At 35.3% G+C, this 16,010-nt stretch overlaps 1 protein-coding gene across 11 annotated transcripts in view; it reads left to right on the top strand.

Moving 5' to 3' along the window:
* The window catches only part of Rad51b (RAD51 paralog B), a 569,590-nt gene that overhangs the window by 9,505 nt on the left and 544,075 nt on the right, over nucleotides 1-16,010 (top strand). For all 11 annotated transcript variants that reach the window (XR_010044997.1, XM_063241557.1, XM_003472290.5 and 8 more), the window contains one exon: nucleotides 2,703-2,819. Coding sequence is in view for 10 of the 11 variants with exons in the window: in XM_063241557.1 (XP_063097627.1) it covers nucleotides 2,703-2,819 (117 nt within the window). In the remaining variant the exon portion in view is untranslated. The remainder of the gene's footprint in view (nucleotides 1-2,702; nucleotides 2,820-16,010) is intronic.

Below are 16,010 nucleotides of genomic sequence, written 5' to 3'. Positions count from 1 at the left end.
GAAATAATTGGTGAATTAAAGTATTGCTAAGTGCTATGAAGGAATAGTATAAGAGCTTTGGAACTTCGTAAAAAGCAGCATTACTTAGTTTGGAGTCAGAAAGGCTCCCCTAAGGAAGCAACATGTCAGCAAAAAATAAGCAGATGTCAGGTCATTAGGACCTTACTGACCTTATTTAGGATTGTGGACATTATTTTTATGTACTGGGAAATCATAAATGTTTATAATCTCATAAGTGAGCTTAAGACCAGCCTGAACTGCATAGCAAGAGTTTGTCTCAAAAAGACAAATCAAAAACAAAAACAAAACATAAAAAGAAAGGTAGAATTCATAGGATTTGGTGATTGTTTAGCTGTGGAAGGTAAGGAAGTACAGGAAAATGTCAGATGATTCCCTGATACTTGTTATGAGAAACTGAGTGGTCCTATTACCTGACATAAGAAATACTAGAAGGCGAAGCAGAAGGCAGACAGTGAATTTAGTTTAGTTATTGTCTAATTTAAGGTACTTGTGTGAAACATTTGGAGGAGATGTGAAGGTAGTTAAATTCATATGTGGACCTAGAGCTTGAAGAAGCCTGCACTAAAGGTGTGTGTTGAAGTTTTTAGTGAAAAGCTATAAGTGATCACCTTGGAAGGAGATGAGTGTATATAAGACAGATTTTCAAGATGACAATGTTTAACGTTCAGATTACATAAGCACTATAAGCACCACAGCAGTCACAATCCCTAGGGCCTCTAGCTTTGACCAGAAAAGAGGGAGTTGCTGGTTGCAATCTGGCTCAAAGGACAGGACAAGGACAGCCTTGGACATCCTCTGTGCTCAATTTGTAACTTGGGGTCCCTGATAGCCACAGTCGACCTTGATGGTAGAGGAGGTCTGGAAGATCCCTGGAGTTTGTATTATGTACATTTCTAACCATAGATACAAGGTCAACGTATGTCTTAGGTACAAGATGACTTTGGAGCCCTTGGGTTCTAAAACTTACAACAGTTTCTTTATTTTTCTTTGATGAATTTTCTCTATTGCTTCATTAAGCATGACAGAGCATAACTTACTCTCTTCATCCATGTGGTTTTTTTTTTCCCCCGGCACTGAGGATTGAACTCACAACAGCCTGCTTGCAAGGCAGGTGCTTATGCTGCTGAGCTAAATCCCCAGCCCCTCACCCATGATTTTTAAGAGCTGAGTAAATATACTCACTTTATTGTGCTGTTTTGAAAATGAGAAGCAAAAAGAATTTTAAAATATTACTGCATTAGAAGAATTTCAGAAATACTGTGTACTTTGCTTTAGAAATACTGATTCATTGCAGATTTTTTTTTATCCTCATTACTGTTCCCCACCTTGAGCTACTATCACTGTGGAATGGTTGCACTATCTTGCTGACAGATGGCCCAGCTTCCAATATTACCCACTTTGAAGCTATTTTTCTAGCGCAAACTTTTGACATGATAACTCGATGTATTATTTTCTGGAGTGGCTCTCTATTAGAGAGCCAGTGGCTTCAAATAAGAATTATTTTCTCACAGTTCTTAGACTAGAGGTCTGAAATCAAGGTAGAAGCAGAGGTAGGTTCTCTCCAGAGGCTTGAGTGAACAATCTGTTTTTTTTGCCTCTTTGAGTTTACCAGGAATGTTGGCATCCTTGGCTTGTGACCATTCCCTGTCTGCTTCATCTTCACATTGCCTTTTCCTCCATATATTGTGGTGGCATTTAGGATCCGGTCAGATAATCTAAGATTGTCTCTTCATCATGAGATCTTTAACTTAGTTACATCTGCAATGACCCTTTTTCCAATGAAGGTGATGTTCCCAGAGAGGTTCTAGGAATTCAATGTGGATATCTGTAGAGGGCTCTTTCTCATCGTCACAGCTTGCTTCAAGTTGTTTTTCACATACCAATTTGAGTTTGAAATGATAGCTTGGTCATGCCACTCCTTGTTCCTCAGAATAAACTCCAAACTTCCACAGAAGTCTTCATGATTAGGCCCCTGGTTTGTCCTAAGTCTGGTGGTGGCGTGGCATTTGTGCTGCAGCAAGCTGTTTGCGTCATTGAGAGCTCTAAAAGATTCTCCATCATTGCTCTAGCCTCCTTACGTGCTGCACTATGACCATGTTCCTTCCTCTTTCTTTCTTTTGGTACCCAGGGTCAAACTCATGACCTCGTGCTTGCCAGGGCAGGTACTTCCGCCGCTAAGCTAAACCCCTGGCCCCATGTTCCTTCTTTTATCTGTTCCAAATGCACTGTGCTTATTTTTTTCAGTTTTCATTAGTTTCATTTCCTCTTTTGTTTTTTGATCTTTGTATATTCTGTCCTCTTTGGCAGGAGCATTCAAATTTCTTTTGCTGATCTAATCATTTCAGATTTTAGCTCGTATATCCACATCTTCAATGAAGTCTTCCTACATCACAGGGTCCAATGAGGTATACTGTGTCACAATGTCTCATACTGTGATCCCTGAGTTTCTTGTCTTAGTTTGGTAGTCTCTGCTTGAGGATAACCCTGTGAAGACAGGGCTTTGTTATATCACATCCTCATACTCTAGCACAGTCCTTGGCATGGAATAAATATTTATTGAACAAATAAGAGGGAGAAGGGATAGATTGGAGTCACAGATGCTAAAAATTCAGAGCTTAGGATTTGATATGTTTTTTAATAGATACAGATGATGCAAAGAATGTAACCATTTTCTTCTTCAGGTTTATGGGATAAAGACACAGAGGTCTGCTAATCTCTTACCAGCTTTCTTGTCTACGACTCTCTCTGCTTTGGATGAAGCCCTACATGGTGGCATTGCTTGTGGATCCCTCACAGAGGTAAAGGAAAAGCTTTCCATGTCTTCTTTTGATCTTCAAAGGCAAGAGGAAAAGTTTAGTTAAAAACATAAACTTTCACTAACATTAATCTGAATTATAAGCATTTCAAGGGTATGATTGTATACTCAGTGCCTAACATAGCTCTGCAGACGAGTATTAAAAAGAATCCTTTGGACCAGCCAAAATCTGTTGAGGTGTCTCTTCCTTTGAGTAGGTTTAGAAATTGATGAGGCTGTCGTCTCCTCATGACATGATGGCTGACTTTCCCCAGGGTGAGTGGTCCTAAAGTAGGCAAGATGATCTAATTTTGGAAGTTCCTCACCACTACTTCTGCCACATTCTTTCATGAGAAGTTAGTCATTAAGCCCAGCACGTATTCAGGAAGAGAGAAATTTGGGCTTTAACCTTTGAAAGAAGTGTCGAGAAGTAGAAGACATTTTAAGATCATGACATGTCTTTTCCTTGAAAGCTGAATTTGTGTATTTATGGATGTAGTTACTTGATAGATTGTGTTTGCACATATACCCCTGAAGATTTCTTGCCTGAAAGTTCTAGAAGTATAGTTCAGAGGAAACTTTTAAATAAGAGCAGACTCTTTTATTATATCCTGATAGTCATATTTTAACTGTAGATTTTTTCATTGAAGACAGAGATTCTGTTTTAGACAATATACCTTATTTTATTGCCTGTCTTCCAAAAATCACTTAAAGATTTATGTGAAATATGCCTAGTAAATACCTTTTAAAAATCCTGCTGTTGCATTGGTTTATCACCAGATGGCGCCAGAATCACAATACAGTACTGTACCTGACAATCCTTCAGGGATTGAGTTAACCTGCTCAATTAAAGTTTCTAATAGTGATCCACAGTTATAAACTTACTTAAATACAAAAAAATTGTATTTAAGGAAGATTAATTAATGCATGCTTTTATTTTTAAATTTTAGAATAATTTTCAGTGCTTTTTCACTTTTATCAATTCTTAATATAAATGGAAGTTACAAATCTTTTTGGTGTTTTGTAGTAATCTACATTCTTGGCTAGGAATATCAATACCATGATTGTTGACTAGTTACATACTTTCTGTTGTACTACAGGCAGTCTATTCTGTCTTTTGGAGGTTTTCAGCTGAATGTAAAGGGTATCTCAGTTAATTTTCTATTAAGAAAAGTTTTGCTGGGGGTGGTACACAACTGCAATAGAAGCACGTGAGAGGCTGAGGCGGGAGTATCATGAATTCATGGACAACCTGGGTATGTACACAGCAATTTCAAGGCCAGCTTGGATAACATAATAAGATATATAAAAAACAACAAAAAACAACAAAACAATATAAAAACAACAGTTTTTATGTGTACATTATATATACAAAATCAAATATATCTTACACATATAAATTATGGACTTCTATGAGCTCATGTACAGTATAAAAGCCACAACAATACCGAAACAATAAACTCTAATGGTTTTAATCCCTGATCCTGTCATTGGCCTTCTTTTGGGAAGTAAACACCATCTGAATTTTTACCATCCCCTATTGTTATCTTTTATCTTCTATATACTTTCCATATGTTTCCATAGCAGATACATTTTGTTTTGCTGTGATTATTTTTGAACTTTATATGTATGTGATTAAATCATGTTTCTCTTCTATATATTGCTTTTCTCACTTACTATTTCTAAGATTTTTCTGTGTTGTTGCAGGAAGCAAGAGTATAGTTCATTTTTACTGCTGTGGGTATTCCATCTTGAAAATATGCCACAATTTTTTTATTCCTTCTCTTGTAAGTGGACATTTGTTTTTTTTTTTACTGCTAATAAGAAGTCCATGTGGATCACACATATAAGTGTTTCTTTAAGGAAGGGATTGTCAAAGTACTACCTACTAGTTAAATTTGGTTCAATGCCCATTTTTGTAAATAACGTTTATTGTAACATGGCTGTGCCTATTTGTTTACGAGTTATCCATGCCTGTTTTGTGATACAGAGTAGAGTTGAGTTAGTTGAGGCAGCTTGTGTGGCACGTAAAACCTAAAATATTTACCATTTGGCTCCTATATCTACATTCAAGTGATTTGGTGCCTAGCATATACAGGTGTAACTTTGTAGCATCAGTACAAGCTGGGTTTTTTTTTAAGAGTAATTGTGTCTTTTGATACTCATACCATTTGTGAGTACAAATTTTCTTACCCTATATCTTCTAGCTTTGGTATTGTCAGACTTTTGTTCTTCTTTGTGATCTTAATTTTCATTCTCCTATTCACAAACTTTCAGAAAGCACTTGGATATTTTCTTATTTTTTTCTGAGACATAGTCTCACTATGTTACTCAGGCTGGACTTGAACTCACTTATGTAACCTAGGCCGTCCTCAAACTCATGATCTTACCTTAACCTCCCAAATGCTGGGATTATAGGCCCGACACATTTGGATATCTCAAAAAACAATTTTATTAATGTATAATTTAAGTATCATAACATCCAGACAGTGTAACTGTATAATATAATGATTTTGTAAATTAACAATTGTACATTCATCACTACAATTAAATACAGAACATTTCCATTATCTTTTTACCCATTTGTAGTTATTCCTCCCTTTTATCCTCAGCTCCACTGACCTACTTTCCTTATAAACTTACTTTATCTAAACATTGCTTATCAGTGTTTAGTTTCTTTAACATAGCGACATTTTTTGAGATCATTATATGTTGTAGTATGTATTAGTAATTAGTTCTTTGTAATTATTGAGTATTTTGTTGTATGGATATAGCACATTTTGTATACCACATTTTGTTGATGGGCATTTATATTCTATGAGGAATGATGCTGTCATGAACTCCTCTGTCTGCATGTTAGCATTTTGTCAGTGTGACAAAATACCTGATATAAATCAACTTAGAGGAGCAAAGATTTATCTTAGCCCATGATTGCAGCCAGATGCATTATTTTTAAGGGCTGTTGCAAGGCAAAAACAGCATGAAGATGGGCACGGCACAGAGAATTGCTAATATAGCCAAGAGGCAGAGGTAAGGAAAGAGATTCAGAATGGAAGGGGCTTGAGACAAGACTAAGTCCCCAGGGGTACACCTCCATCACCCACTTTGGCTTCATTTTTTTTTTTCATGTGGCTATATAATGAATTTTTTTTATTGATGCCTGTTAATTTTATGAAACATTGGGTTTCAGTGCACGTGTTTTGATCATATACACCCTCTCTATTATCCTCCCTTTGATTCTTCTCGGCAGTACATATACTAAAATTGGAATGATTTAAAAAGCTAGCAATATATAATGGCTTTGTAAAAAGATGCATATTTCCCAGCGTGTGGCACACACTGGTAATTCCAGCACTTGGGAGACAGGATCTCATTAAGCTGCTGAGTTGCCCAACCTGGGTTTGAATTTGCAATATCTGCCTCAGTCTCCCAGAGTACTGGGATTACCGGTGTGTGCCATGATGCCCAGCATAGGCATTAAAATAAACTGTTAAATGTGTGCTAATTTATTACACAGCAATAGAGAACCAAAGGATGTATTAGTGGAGATGTCTGTTGTATTTATTTCTGGTTGAAAGGTCAATATCTAAGTCTGGGAATAATTGAGGGAGTAAGAATAAATCTGGAAACAGTCTGTTGTCATTTTTGTGATTGCTCTTCCCTGACTTTAATTTCAAAATGTTCTCATGTATTTATCATGTATTTATCATCAGTTTTGACTTATTTGAACTAAACTGAACCTGAATATGTTTGCATGTTAAGTTGCAGCACCAAGGTGGAAAGTGGTACCAGAGAATGTTACTCATGTCAAAAGCAGAAGTCAAAAGCAGAAGCAGAGGGGCGAGTCAAAGACTTACGCTCATTTGCTCAAGGGAGTAAGCTGCAGGGCTTTATCCTATTTTCTGGTAACATCGTTTGTTATTTATAGAATATATAAGCAGAGTTTTGAACCTGTTATACCTGAAAATTAATACTAAAGATAAGCTTGAAGCTTACATTTTAAAGGTATATTTTATATGGAGGTCAAGCCAGTTGGTAGCCTTCTAACATGAAATACATCAGTGTTCTTTAATCAATCATTATTTCATTATCGCCTGCTCAGGATCTTTTTTTAGTATTTTCCTCCCATGCTTTCTCTGCCTCTGCTGCCCAGTGAAATTTTAGTACTCCAGATATGCAGTGTATTTGTATGGTTGAGTATATATATATATTTGTGCTTTGTACATAAAATGATAAGTACTCTCTTCTACTTCCTCAAGACCCAGTTTTTCCTTTGTTGTCAATATCACCCCTGCTGAGAATATATTCAGTAGATGCTATTGTGACTAGGTAAAGTTAAAGTTGTGTTTGACAATAGCATCAAAAGGATACTTTTGTATTGTAATCTAGAGCTTATAGTATGAAAGAATGGGTCCAGACTTATGTCAATGAAGAAATATATAATATCTGCATATCTTAGTTCCAGAGTTCCTCCAGGAGAGTAAGCCTGTGAAATACTGCTAAACAGTTAGAATATAAGGGTGATGATTTACTCAGTTCCTTGTTTTAAGTCAGGAGAAATGACAAAGTACATTTCTACCTTGTTTGTATTTCCTGAGTCATTTTTATGGTTTTTTCATAATTTAAGGAGATCAGGTGTTGTTCTTCCATGGGCCATTTTGTTTGGAATAGATTTTCCTTCATCCCAAGAAGGTAGAGTCCTGTTTTTTTTTTTTGTTTTTTTCCTTTTTATCGGTACCAGGGATCGAACTCACGACTGCCTACTTGCAAGGCAAGCGCTTATGCCGCTGAGCTAAATCCCCAGCCTCTTGGTAGAGTCCTGTTTTAGCATCCTATTTTGTTTCTGTTTTGAGACAGGCAAGCCTCCAACTTGCTATCTAGCCCAGTCTGGTCTTGAATTTGGTGGTCCTTTTGTCTCATATCCCAAGTGCTGGCATTACTGACATGTGCAATAACATTTGGTAATGTCCTAATTTTTCCTTGGAAAAATTCATATTACTGTTGTTTTACTTTTTGTTTGGTAGGATTAACTCTGACCCAAATAATCAGTAGTTGATCAGGTAGGGGTTGTAAACTCTAATACTCACTAAGGCAAGGCATGTAATAAAAATGCATGAAATAGTCATAAGACTGCCTTAAGTCTATTTTGGCTGCTGACAGCTGCAGCAAACTTTTATTTTTTTGCCTTTGAATCTGTAGTCTGTGAATGTGGTATTTAGGCTGCCTATTTGCAACAAAAATGTTGGGAAAGTAGGGAGAGACTTCAGGTGGAAATCTGTATGGTGTTCTGGCTGCTGATTGATATAGGGGAAAGAAACTTCCAACCTGCTAGATGTCTGGTACGAGTTCGTGTTCTCTAAAATTGAAGAGTGAATTTTAGGAACAACAGAGGTTAAGAGCAGAATATATTAAGGAAAGAATGCTTCTGTCTGAGAGAGAGGCAGAAGGGGTTGCAAGTGGGTTACCAAAGACCCTGCCTTTTCTAGGGATTTTTATAGAGCAAGGAGAGGTGGGTCCAAGGAAGGGAAAAACGGAGAATTGCAAGGTGGGTGTGAGGTGGGACAGAACTATGGTCAACCAATAAAATTACAAATGTAATTGCTCAGGAAAAATTGATTAAATCAGGGATAAGTTGGGAAGCGAGTCACAAAAAGCAAGCATGCATGGATACAGAAAAGGGCCTTTTCCTGTAGGGGGCTGGTTAGTGGCTACTTCTGGCTTCCTCAAGGTGATCTGATACCTATTTAGTATGTCAATTCCTGATGTTTATCCTCAGGAAGTATGTGGGTGCATTTGTTTTGTTTTTTGTCTTGAAATCTGGCCCAAAGTGAGAGGTATCTGTCTTCCCAACAGTTGTAAGGTATTTCATCTTCTGTTCTAGCTAGAACAGGGCCTAGCCCTATCTGATTGCCTATGATATTTTCATCTAATTTAGCTGTCTATCACAGTATGATTTGTTTATCCTGCCCAGTGTTTTGAAAGGCAAGATAATCAGGTTTTTTCCTACTATGGGAGTTTAGCACATGTGGTTGATTGAATAATTGTTTCCAATTCTTCACTCACTTCTTGATTTATAAAGGAATAGTTTTTCTATAATAGAGAAAAAAATGCAACTACAGTTGGGTCTTCCATATGGCATATATTTACTAAATGCTATTAAATGAATGATTATCTCACTTGATACTATTTGAGTTTTATTAATTTTGCAACTTGGGGTAGTTGTCATTTCCATGCACTCTCCCCATTAGTTTCCTTTCTCTTTCCTATTTACTTAAAAAAAAAATGACAGTGGAAAAAATCCAACACATAGACTCTTCTACATGCTTATATAAAGTTAAGATCAAAATTTCTTTCATGAGGCAAAAGTGCAACCTGGCCTTTCTAAGAGTCTTTGCTTTTTATTTTTCTTTTTAAGATTTGGAGAGTTAATTATTTTTAAAATGAACTCTGAAGTTCTGAAGATCTAATATTTCTATGTCATTGTTGAGCACATAACAATAAGTAGTTAGGTGCTGGGGGGCATTTAAAAAATGATGTGAAGTTTTTATGAGCTTTCTTGTCTCAGATCAGAGCCAAACAATTGTTAAATTTTCATCTATCAAGTATTGGTTTGGTAGGTGCCATATCTTACTACAATTTTTTTCCCATTTTCAATATGTGAAGAGTTAACTTGGGAAGATTTTAGATTCTAACAAGTCTAGGTTTCATAATCATCTCAACCATGTAATCTACTTTTTTGTTTTGTTTTGTTTTTGAGACAGGGTCTCCCTATGTAGTTGAGACTGAGCTCACTCATTATGTAGTCCAGGCTGACTCAACTCAGAGCTGTCCTCCTGCCTCAGTCTCCCAACTGCTGGGATTATAGGCTTGCGCTACCACACCCAGCTGTTTTTTTCCTTCTTTAGTACAGTTAGACTTTACTTTTCTTGGGAATAATTATTTTTCCTCTTCAAAACATTTATGAATATTTGCCTGTATGCTGTTATACATTTATAGAAGTTTTTTTGTTTGTTCTTGAGTCTCACTATGTTTTCAGGCTGGCCTTGAATTTTCTAAGTAGCCCAGGCTGTTGTTGAACTCATGATCCTCTTACTTCAGCCTCGCAGATGCTGGGATTACAGGCATGTTCCACCATGCCTGACTGATACTTGCATGATCTTCACTGTCGATTTTCTTTTAGTTCTTTTATATTTCTTATGTAGATGCGTTGAAACCTCAGCTCTCACTTTATGAAGCTAATTGTATTTTACTAGTGTTTTCTGTTTGTAAATGTTGTACTTGTTCTGTGTTTCCAAGAAGCAAATAAGACTGCTGTGGTTTAGAATGTTTTCTCTTTCTAACCACCTTGGAACTGAAGCTGGGAATGAGTACAATTTGCAATTTTGTGGTTTGGTGTAAGAATTTAGCTTGGGAACTGTCTGAAGCAAAAGTTACTGATATTGAAATATTTTCATCCATTAAATAAGTGAATAATGAACTTTAACTCCAGTTAGTCCATAAAATTGCATATTTTTTTTCAAGGCTGAGAAAAGAAAGGGAAAATACATGAAAAAGATCTATAGAATTTGTTATAGTCTAGAATAAGTGTTGTTATCCACTATTAACACAAACTAAAAAAAAGTCCAAACAAATTCAAATATGTGTCTTAATATTAGTCACATGTTATTCTACTTCCTCCAAGTCTTCTGAATCAGTACATAAAATAAGGGCATCAGCAAAATACTAGCTGGACTTGTTTAGCTTTTCTGATTTTTAAAACATGTTTTCTTTAAAAAGGTCGTTGTAAATTAATACTTCACATTTTCTTGATACCAGATATTTTACTGAATATTTTCATGTGTCATCCTAATTAAAATGATGGTTTGTTTTACCTTTGCATTTAAAATCAGAATGTATTTAGTCATTTTAAGCTCATTATATCTAGAACCTGATGTGTAGACAGTATGTGCGCTCTGTTCTTCCTTTAGTTTGTATTCTGAAGTATAAGCGTTTATTCATTTTTAAACTTTTACTGATAGAACTTGCCTTGCTGTGATATCCGGTGATGAATGTGTCTAGGATGTCCTTGATAATGATAAAAGCACCATGATCAGTGTTTGGAACTCCATAAAAACAGGCAGTTTCCAAAATAGGGTATGTGAAATAGGATGTTAGTTGTGTTAAGAAAATACTGTAACTGTTCTTAGTATTTCAAACTAAGAAATGAAATTAACTTTAACTGACATTTAATCTGTGGATCGTAGTCTTTGTGTCAGACCATCATGTATCAGTTACACAGTGCTGAGGAACGGATACAGAAGGCTGACAGAAACACCTTGCTTACAACTATGTTTTTAACAGGTTTGAATGAATTACAGATCTACATGTAACAAGGTGGAGTTATGAATTTAATTAAGCATATCTCACAAAACAGATAGCATAAAAAAGATTCCTACCAAGAAATTGTAGATTCAATGCTGGGGGTAGTGGTGCACACCTGTAATTCTAGCTGGTTGGGAAGCTGAAGCAGAAGGACCATGAGTTCAATCAAGGCCAGCCTAGGCAACAAGTCAAGACTTTCAGAATAATTTTTTAAGATTATATTAATAATGTGAGCAAAAGTGAACATATACATGTGTCACAGTTGATGATTCGTCTATGAAAAATGAAGTAAAAATCAATGATAATACAATTTGAGAAGACATCCAAAAACTGAAATTATAAAGAAGACAGTTAAATGTATGATGTTGTATCCATATTGTTAACAATGAAAAATTCTCTTTGATATGTTGGCTCATGAAATACTGCCTAATAGGGGCTGTGGATATAGCTCAGTGATACAGCGTCTGCCTGACAAGTGTGAGATCATGAGTTCAAGTCCCAGTACCAAGAAAAGCAAAACTGGCTAATGAAAGTAGGAAGCTTCTATAATTAGTTAACACATAGGACATAAAACAGAGTTATACAAGTTTTTGTTGACATTTAAAATCAGATCAGATGTAATTATATAAAAATCACTAAAATTAATGACAGATAAAGAAATAGATTCTTTTGAGTTTCCTAATGGTGAAATACCAAATGCAATACATTATTAGTAATTTTGGGAGCATACTTGTTCTTCCTGTCACAGTAAAATGAATGTAATACAATATAGAAAACAACACAGCAATAATTTAAATGGAGAATGTTGTGAGCAAATGCTCTCAGAAAGTACAAAAATCACTTGCAGATGATTTGAAGTTTTAAGAATTAAAACATTGTTTAACATGGGAGAGTAGTGTATATTTATAGTGTAGATGTTTCTAATATTGTATTAACTGGATTATTGAATTAACTAGAGTTTGTCTCAGTGATATATGATCACTTTCATGTGAGTATATCACTGAGGGAAAAAGGTTAGTAGGGAAGATACAGAATAAGACTTCTTAAACATAAAACAATGTATATGAAGAAATGACATGGGGTAGGAGTAATATTTTTACTTGATAGAAGTTTAGTAGTATGTGTGGAGTCAGGAGCACAGTTCAAAGTAGAATGCCTGCCTTTCATGTACAAGGCTCTAGGTTTAGATCTCCAGCAACCACAAAACAATCAGTCTATGGATTGCAAGCATGCATACATTTGTTGAAATTAAAGCATAGACCTAAAATTTGTGTATTTCATAACAAATGTATTTGTGTAGTGAAATTTGCCTGAAAAGGAAAAAAAATTATATATGCTAAAGTAGTTAATGATTTGCATGCTGAACTCTTAGTGACAGTATATTGATATCTTTGACTTAATTGATGTACATTAAAAAAATGACAACTTGGAAATGGATGATAATGGATTGAGAGATGATAGATGAGATTAGTGTAATACATGATACTAAAATAAGTGAAGTAAAAGTGGTGTTATAGTCAGGGTTTGCAAGGAGAACAAGACAACACAGGACCGACAATGGGAACAGCTGAGTTTATAACAGGAAGCCAGCATGACAAGCTTCTCCAGAAGACTGAACAACACACATTTTCTTCTCTGGAGCCAGGAAGTGATGCTCAGAGTAAGGACCAGAGTTACTCCAAAGCAAACCGCAGCCATTCTCAGCGACGAGGTCCAGCTCCTCCAAAGAGAACATTCATATCAGAGAAGCCAGTATGACAAGCTCCTCCAAGAGAACCAATAGTCCCCGAAGGACCAACAGCTTCTGCTCTTCTTCTCTAGTTCTCTGTTTTCATGCTGGCTGTTAGTCTTAGGTGGACCATCCACATTCAGTACCATGCTGGCTCAGTTCGGCTGATATTACAAATTGACCACCAGTTAAAAATCCACAAGTGGTAATTATAGAGTCTAAGTGGTGGATATATGAATATTTTCTGTAAAATTATTTCAGCTTTTCTGTTACAGTATTAGGCATTCTATAGCAACACAAGTTGATGTCAGATGTGCAGAGTACTTTAGAATCATATCCGTTTTACTTAGATTTTTATAAAAATCTGTCTTAGTCCATTTAATATATGTTGCAACAAAATACCTGGAGGCTAGATGCTTTATAAAGTAAAGAGATTTATTTGGCTTAGAATTCTGGTGGCCAGAAGGTCCAAACAGTGTGGTATCTTGGTGAGAGCCTCTCTGCAGCTGGAAAAGCAGGAGGGGAAATGGTCTTTTGCACAGAGGACCAAGCTCATGAGGTGGTAGTCTCACTGTGTTTTCTATTTTTTCTTTGTTTCATTTTGTTTCTTTTCTTTTCTTTTCTTTTCTCTCTCTCTTCTTTCTATGTTTCTTTCTTTACTTAACCCTTTTGAATAAAAAAGTGCCTATATAATATGCTACATAGATTCAAAATAAACTAATATACCAATCAATGAAACACTGTTTAAATTAAAGGAGATTATTTTCACAATACATGTGGAAGTAATTGCCCTTTTAAAAGGCAGACATAAAAATTACAAATTGTTTTAAAAATCTGGCTTTGAAAATCTTACATGATTTTTGTTATTAAAGATGAACATGTATATGAAAAATATTCTGTTTCTATTTCTCCTCTTCCTTCTTCCTCAAGTACTATTTCTTCTCCATCTTCCTCCTCTTCCTTTTTCTCTTCTTGTTCCTCCTCAACTACTACTGTGACTACTTTTCATCTTCCTCTTCTTCCTCCTCCACTACAACTCCTACTTCTTCCCCCTTTTCTCCTCATCTTTCCCCTTCTCCTCCTGCTCCTTCTTCTTTTTTTTTGGTCTTTTTCCTTTTTATCGGCCCCAGGGATTGAACTCACGACTGCCTGCTTGCAAGGCAGGCGCTTATGCCGCTGAGCTAAATCCCCAGCCCCCCTCCTTCCTCCTTTTTCCTTGTTTCCCCCTTCTTCTCCCCCACCCCCACTCTTCCTCCCTCATTTCCTGATGTACTACCTCCTATATCAGGCATCGAGTCCAGTACCATCAATTTGACCCGCATTTGTAACTCCAACTTCCACCTTAAGTTTTTTTTTTTTAAGTTTGAGACAGGGTCTTGCTACGGTGCTCAGGCTGGGCTTAAACTTGTGCCACACTCATGGTGCTATTTGCTCTAATTAAAAAAAAGACAGCCCCCCCCCCCACTTGGAACAATGTTTTTTATACTTTTGAAAGTTCTTCCAAGTAAAGTTTTAGTGGATTGGTAGGAGGAGATATGATAGGGAAGGAAGAGGTGTTGTTCAAAGAGTACAAAGTTTCATTTATACAGGAGGAAAAAGTTTTAAGTGTTTTTATTGGATGATTATAGTTAGTACTAATGTACTATGTCTTTCAAAATTCTAGAAAAGTAAACTTTAAATATCTTACCATCAAAATGTTAAGTATATAAAGTGATGGATAGGTATAGTAATATGATTTAATCATTCCCCAAAGTATGCATAATCACATTGTATCCCATAAATATATGTAATTATATCTGTCAATTAAAAACATTAAAAAAAACCCAAAATACAAAAAACATTGTCACATATCTAATGGCCCATGAATGTCTTGGTAGAAATTCATCATTTTAGTCATCATATATAATTAATATACTCTTCTGGTTGATTGTAAGCTTTAGTAAAAATAAATAAATTGTAAGAAAATAGTAAACCAAAATAAAAACTTCAGCAGGTTTTTCAACCTATTATTAAAAATGTTAAAATGCAACGTCTTTTGATTAGTTTAGAAAAATAGTTAACTGACATGAGGAAAGATGGAAATTATTAATGTAAATTCAACAAAAATTGTTGATAATTAATGGAAGGCATTAAAAATAAAAATAGTGATTTACTTAAGTCCAACAAAGGATGTATTTTTTTTTCGATTGTTTCTTTGAGATGGGGTCTCCCTATGCAGTTCAGGCTGGCCTTGAGCTCACTGTGTAGCTCAGGCTGGTTTTCAACTTGGATCGATCCTCCTGCCTCAGTTTCCTCCCAAGTTAAAATAATGTATTTAATTTTTATCAATTTATCTTTGCAGTTATCCCTTTCTTGGTTCTATAGCCGTTACAGTTAAGGGGTAAGATAAGCAGCAGTAACAGTTCAGTCATAAAATATTTAAATATTTAAATCAGTATTTAAAGGTTATTGTAATGTAGTTTTTATTATTTTCATTTTTATCATTGTTCCACTAAAATTAATATTTTTCTGAATAATGAATCAATCTTTTGAAAGATCAAAGAGTAATAAGATACAAAACTATTTTTAATGCTTCTAATATTTATTTTTATTTCTATTTTATATTATCTAGCATATATTAATAAAATAGTATATATTAATAAACATGCACTTAGTGAAGTGCAGTACAAGTTTTTCAGTTATTGGAATATGTGATAAAGTTTGGAGACCTCATCACTTTTGATAAGGCAAGCAATTATTGGTAACAATGATTATTCTAAAAGTCTGTGCCATTATTGTATATATTATAAATCAGTACATAGATTGTATTATATTTATCATGTGTATTTCTTACTTTTATCTCAGACTTGTTTTCATCTCTGTCTCAGATTTTCTTTTTTCTTTATTCTTTCCCCATTGTGAAAAAAAAATGTTCATTGGTCTTATTTTCTCAATGTCATTGTCAATGTGTGTATATAAATACATTGATGAAACTTCCAGCCTGTTCAGTTAAAATTTCTCCTCTGACTATAGTACACAGAGGAGGATTTGAGTGACTGTATTTTCTGTTCTCCCAAGGACACTACATTACTAGTATAGTTTTGGATGCATAAGAAAGAAATGAAT

The sequence above is a fragment of the Cavia porcellus genome, unplaced genomic scaffold, assembly GCF_034190915.1.
Source record: "Cavia porcellus strain 051 isolate PalLab524CR breed Dunkin Hartley unplaced genomic scaffold, mCavPor4.1 scaffold_31, whole genome shotgun sequence".
Classification (NCBI taxonomy): domain Eukaryota; kingdom Metazoa; phylum Chordata; class Mammalia; order Rodentia; family Caviidae; genus Cavia; species Cavia porcellus.
Note: the sequence above shows the minus strand (reverse complement) of the source record. Positions and strands in the feature narration are given on the sequence as shown.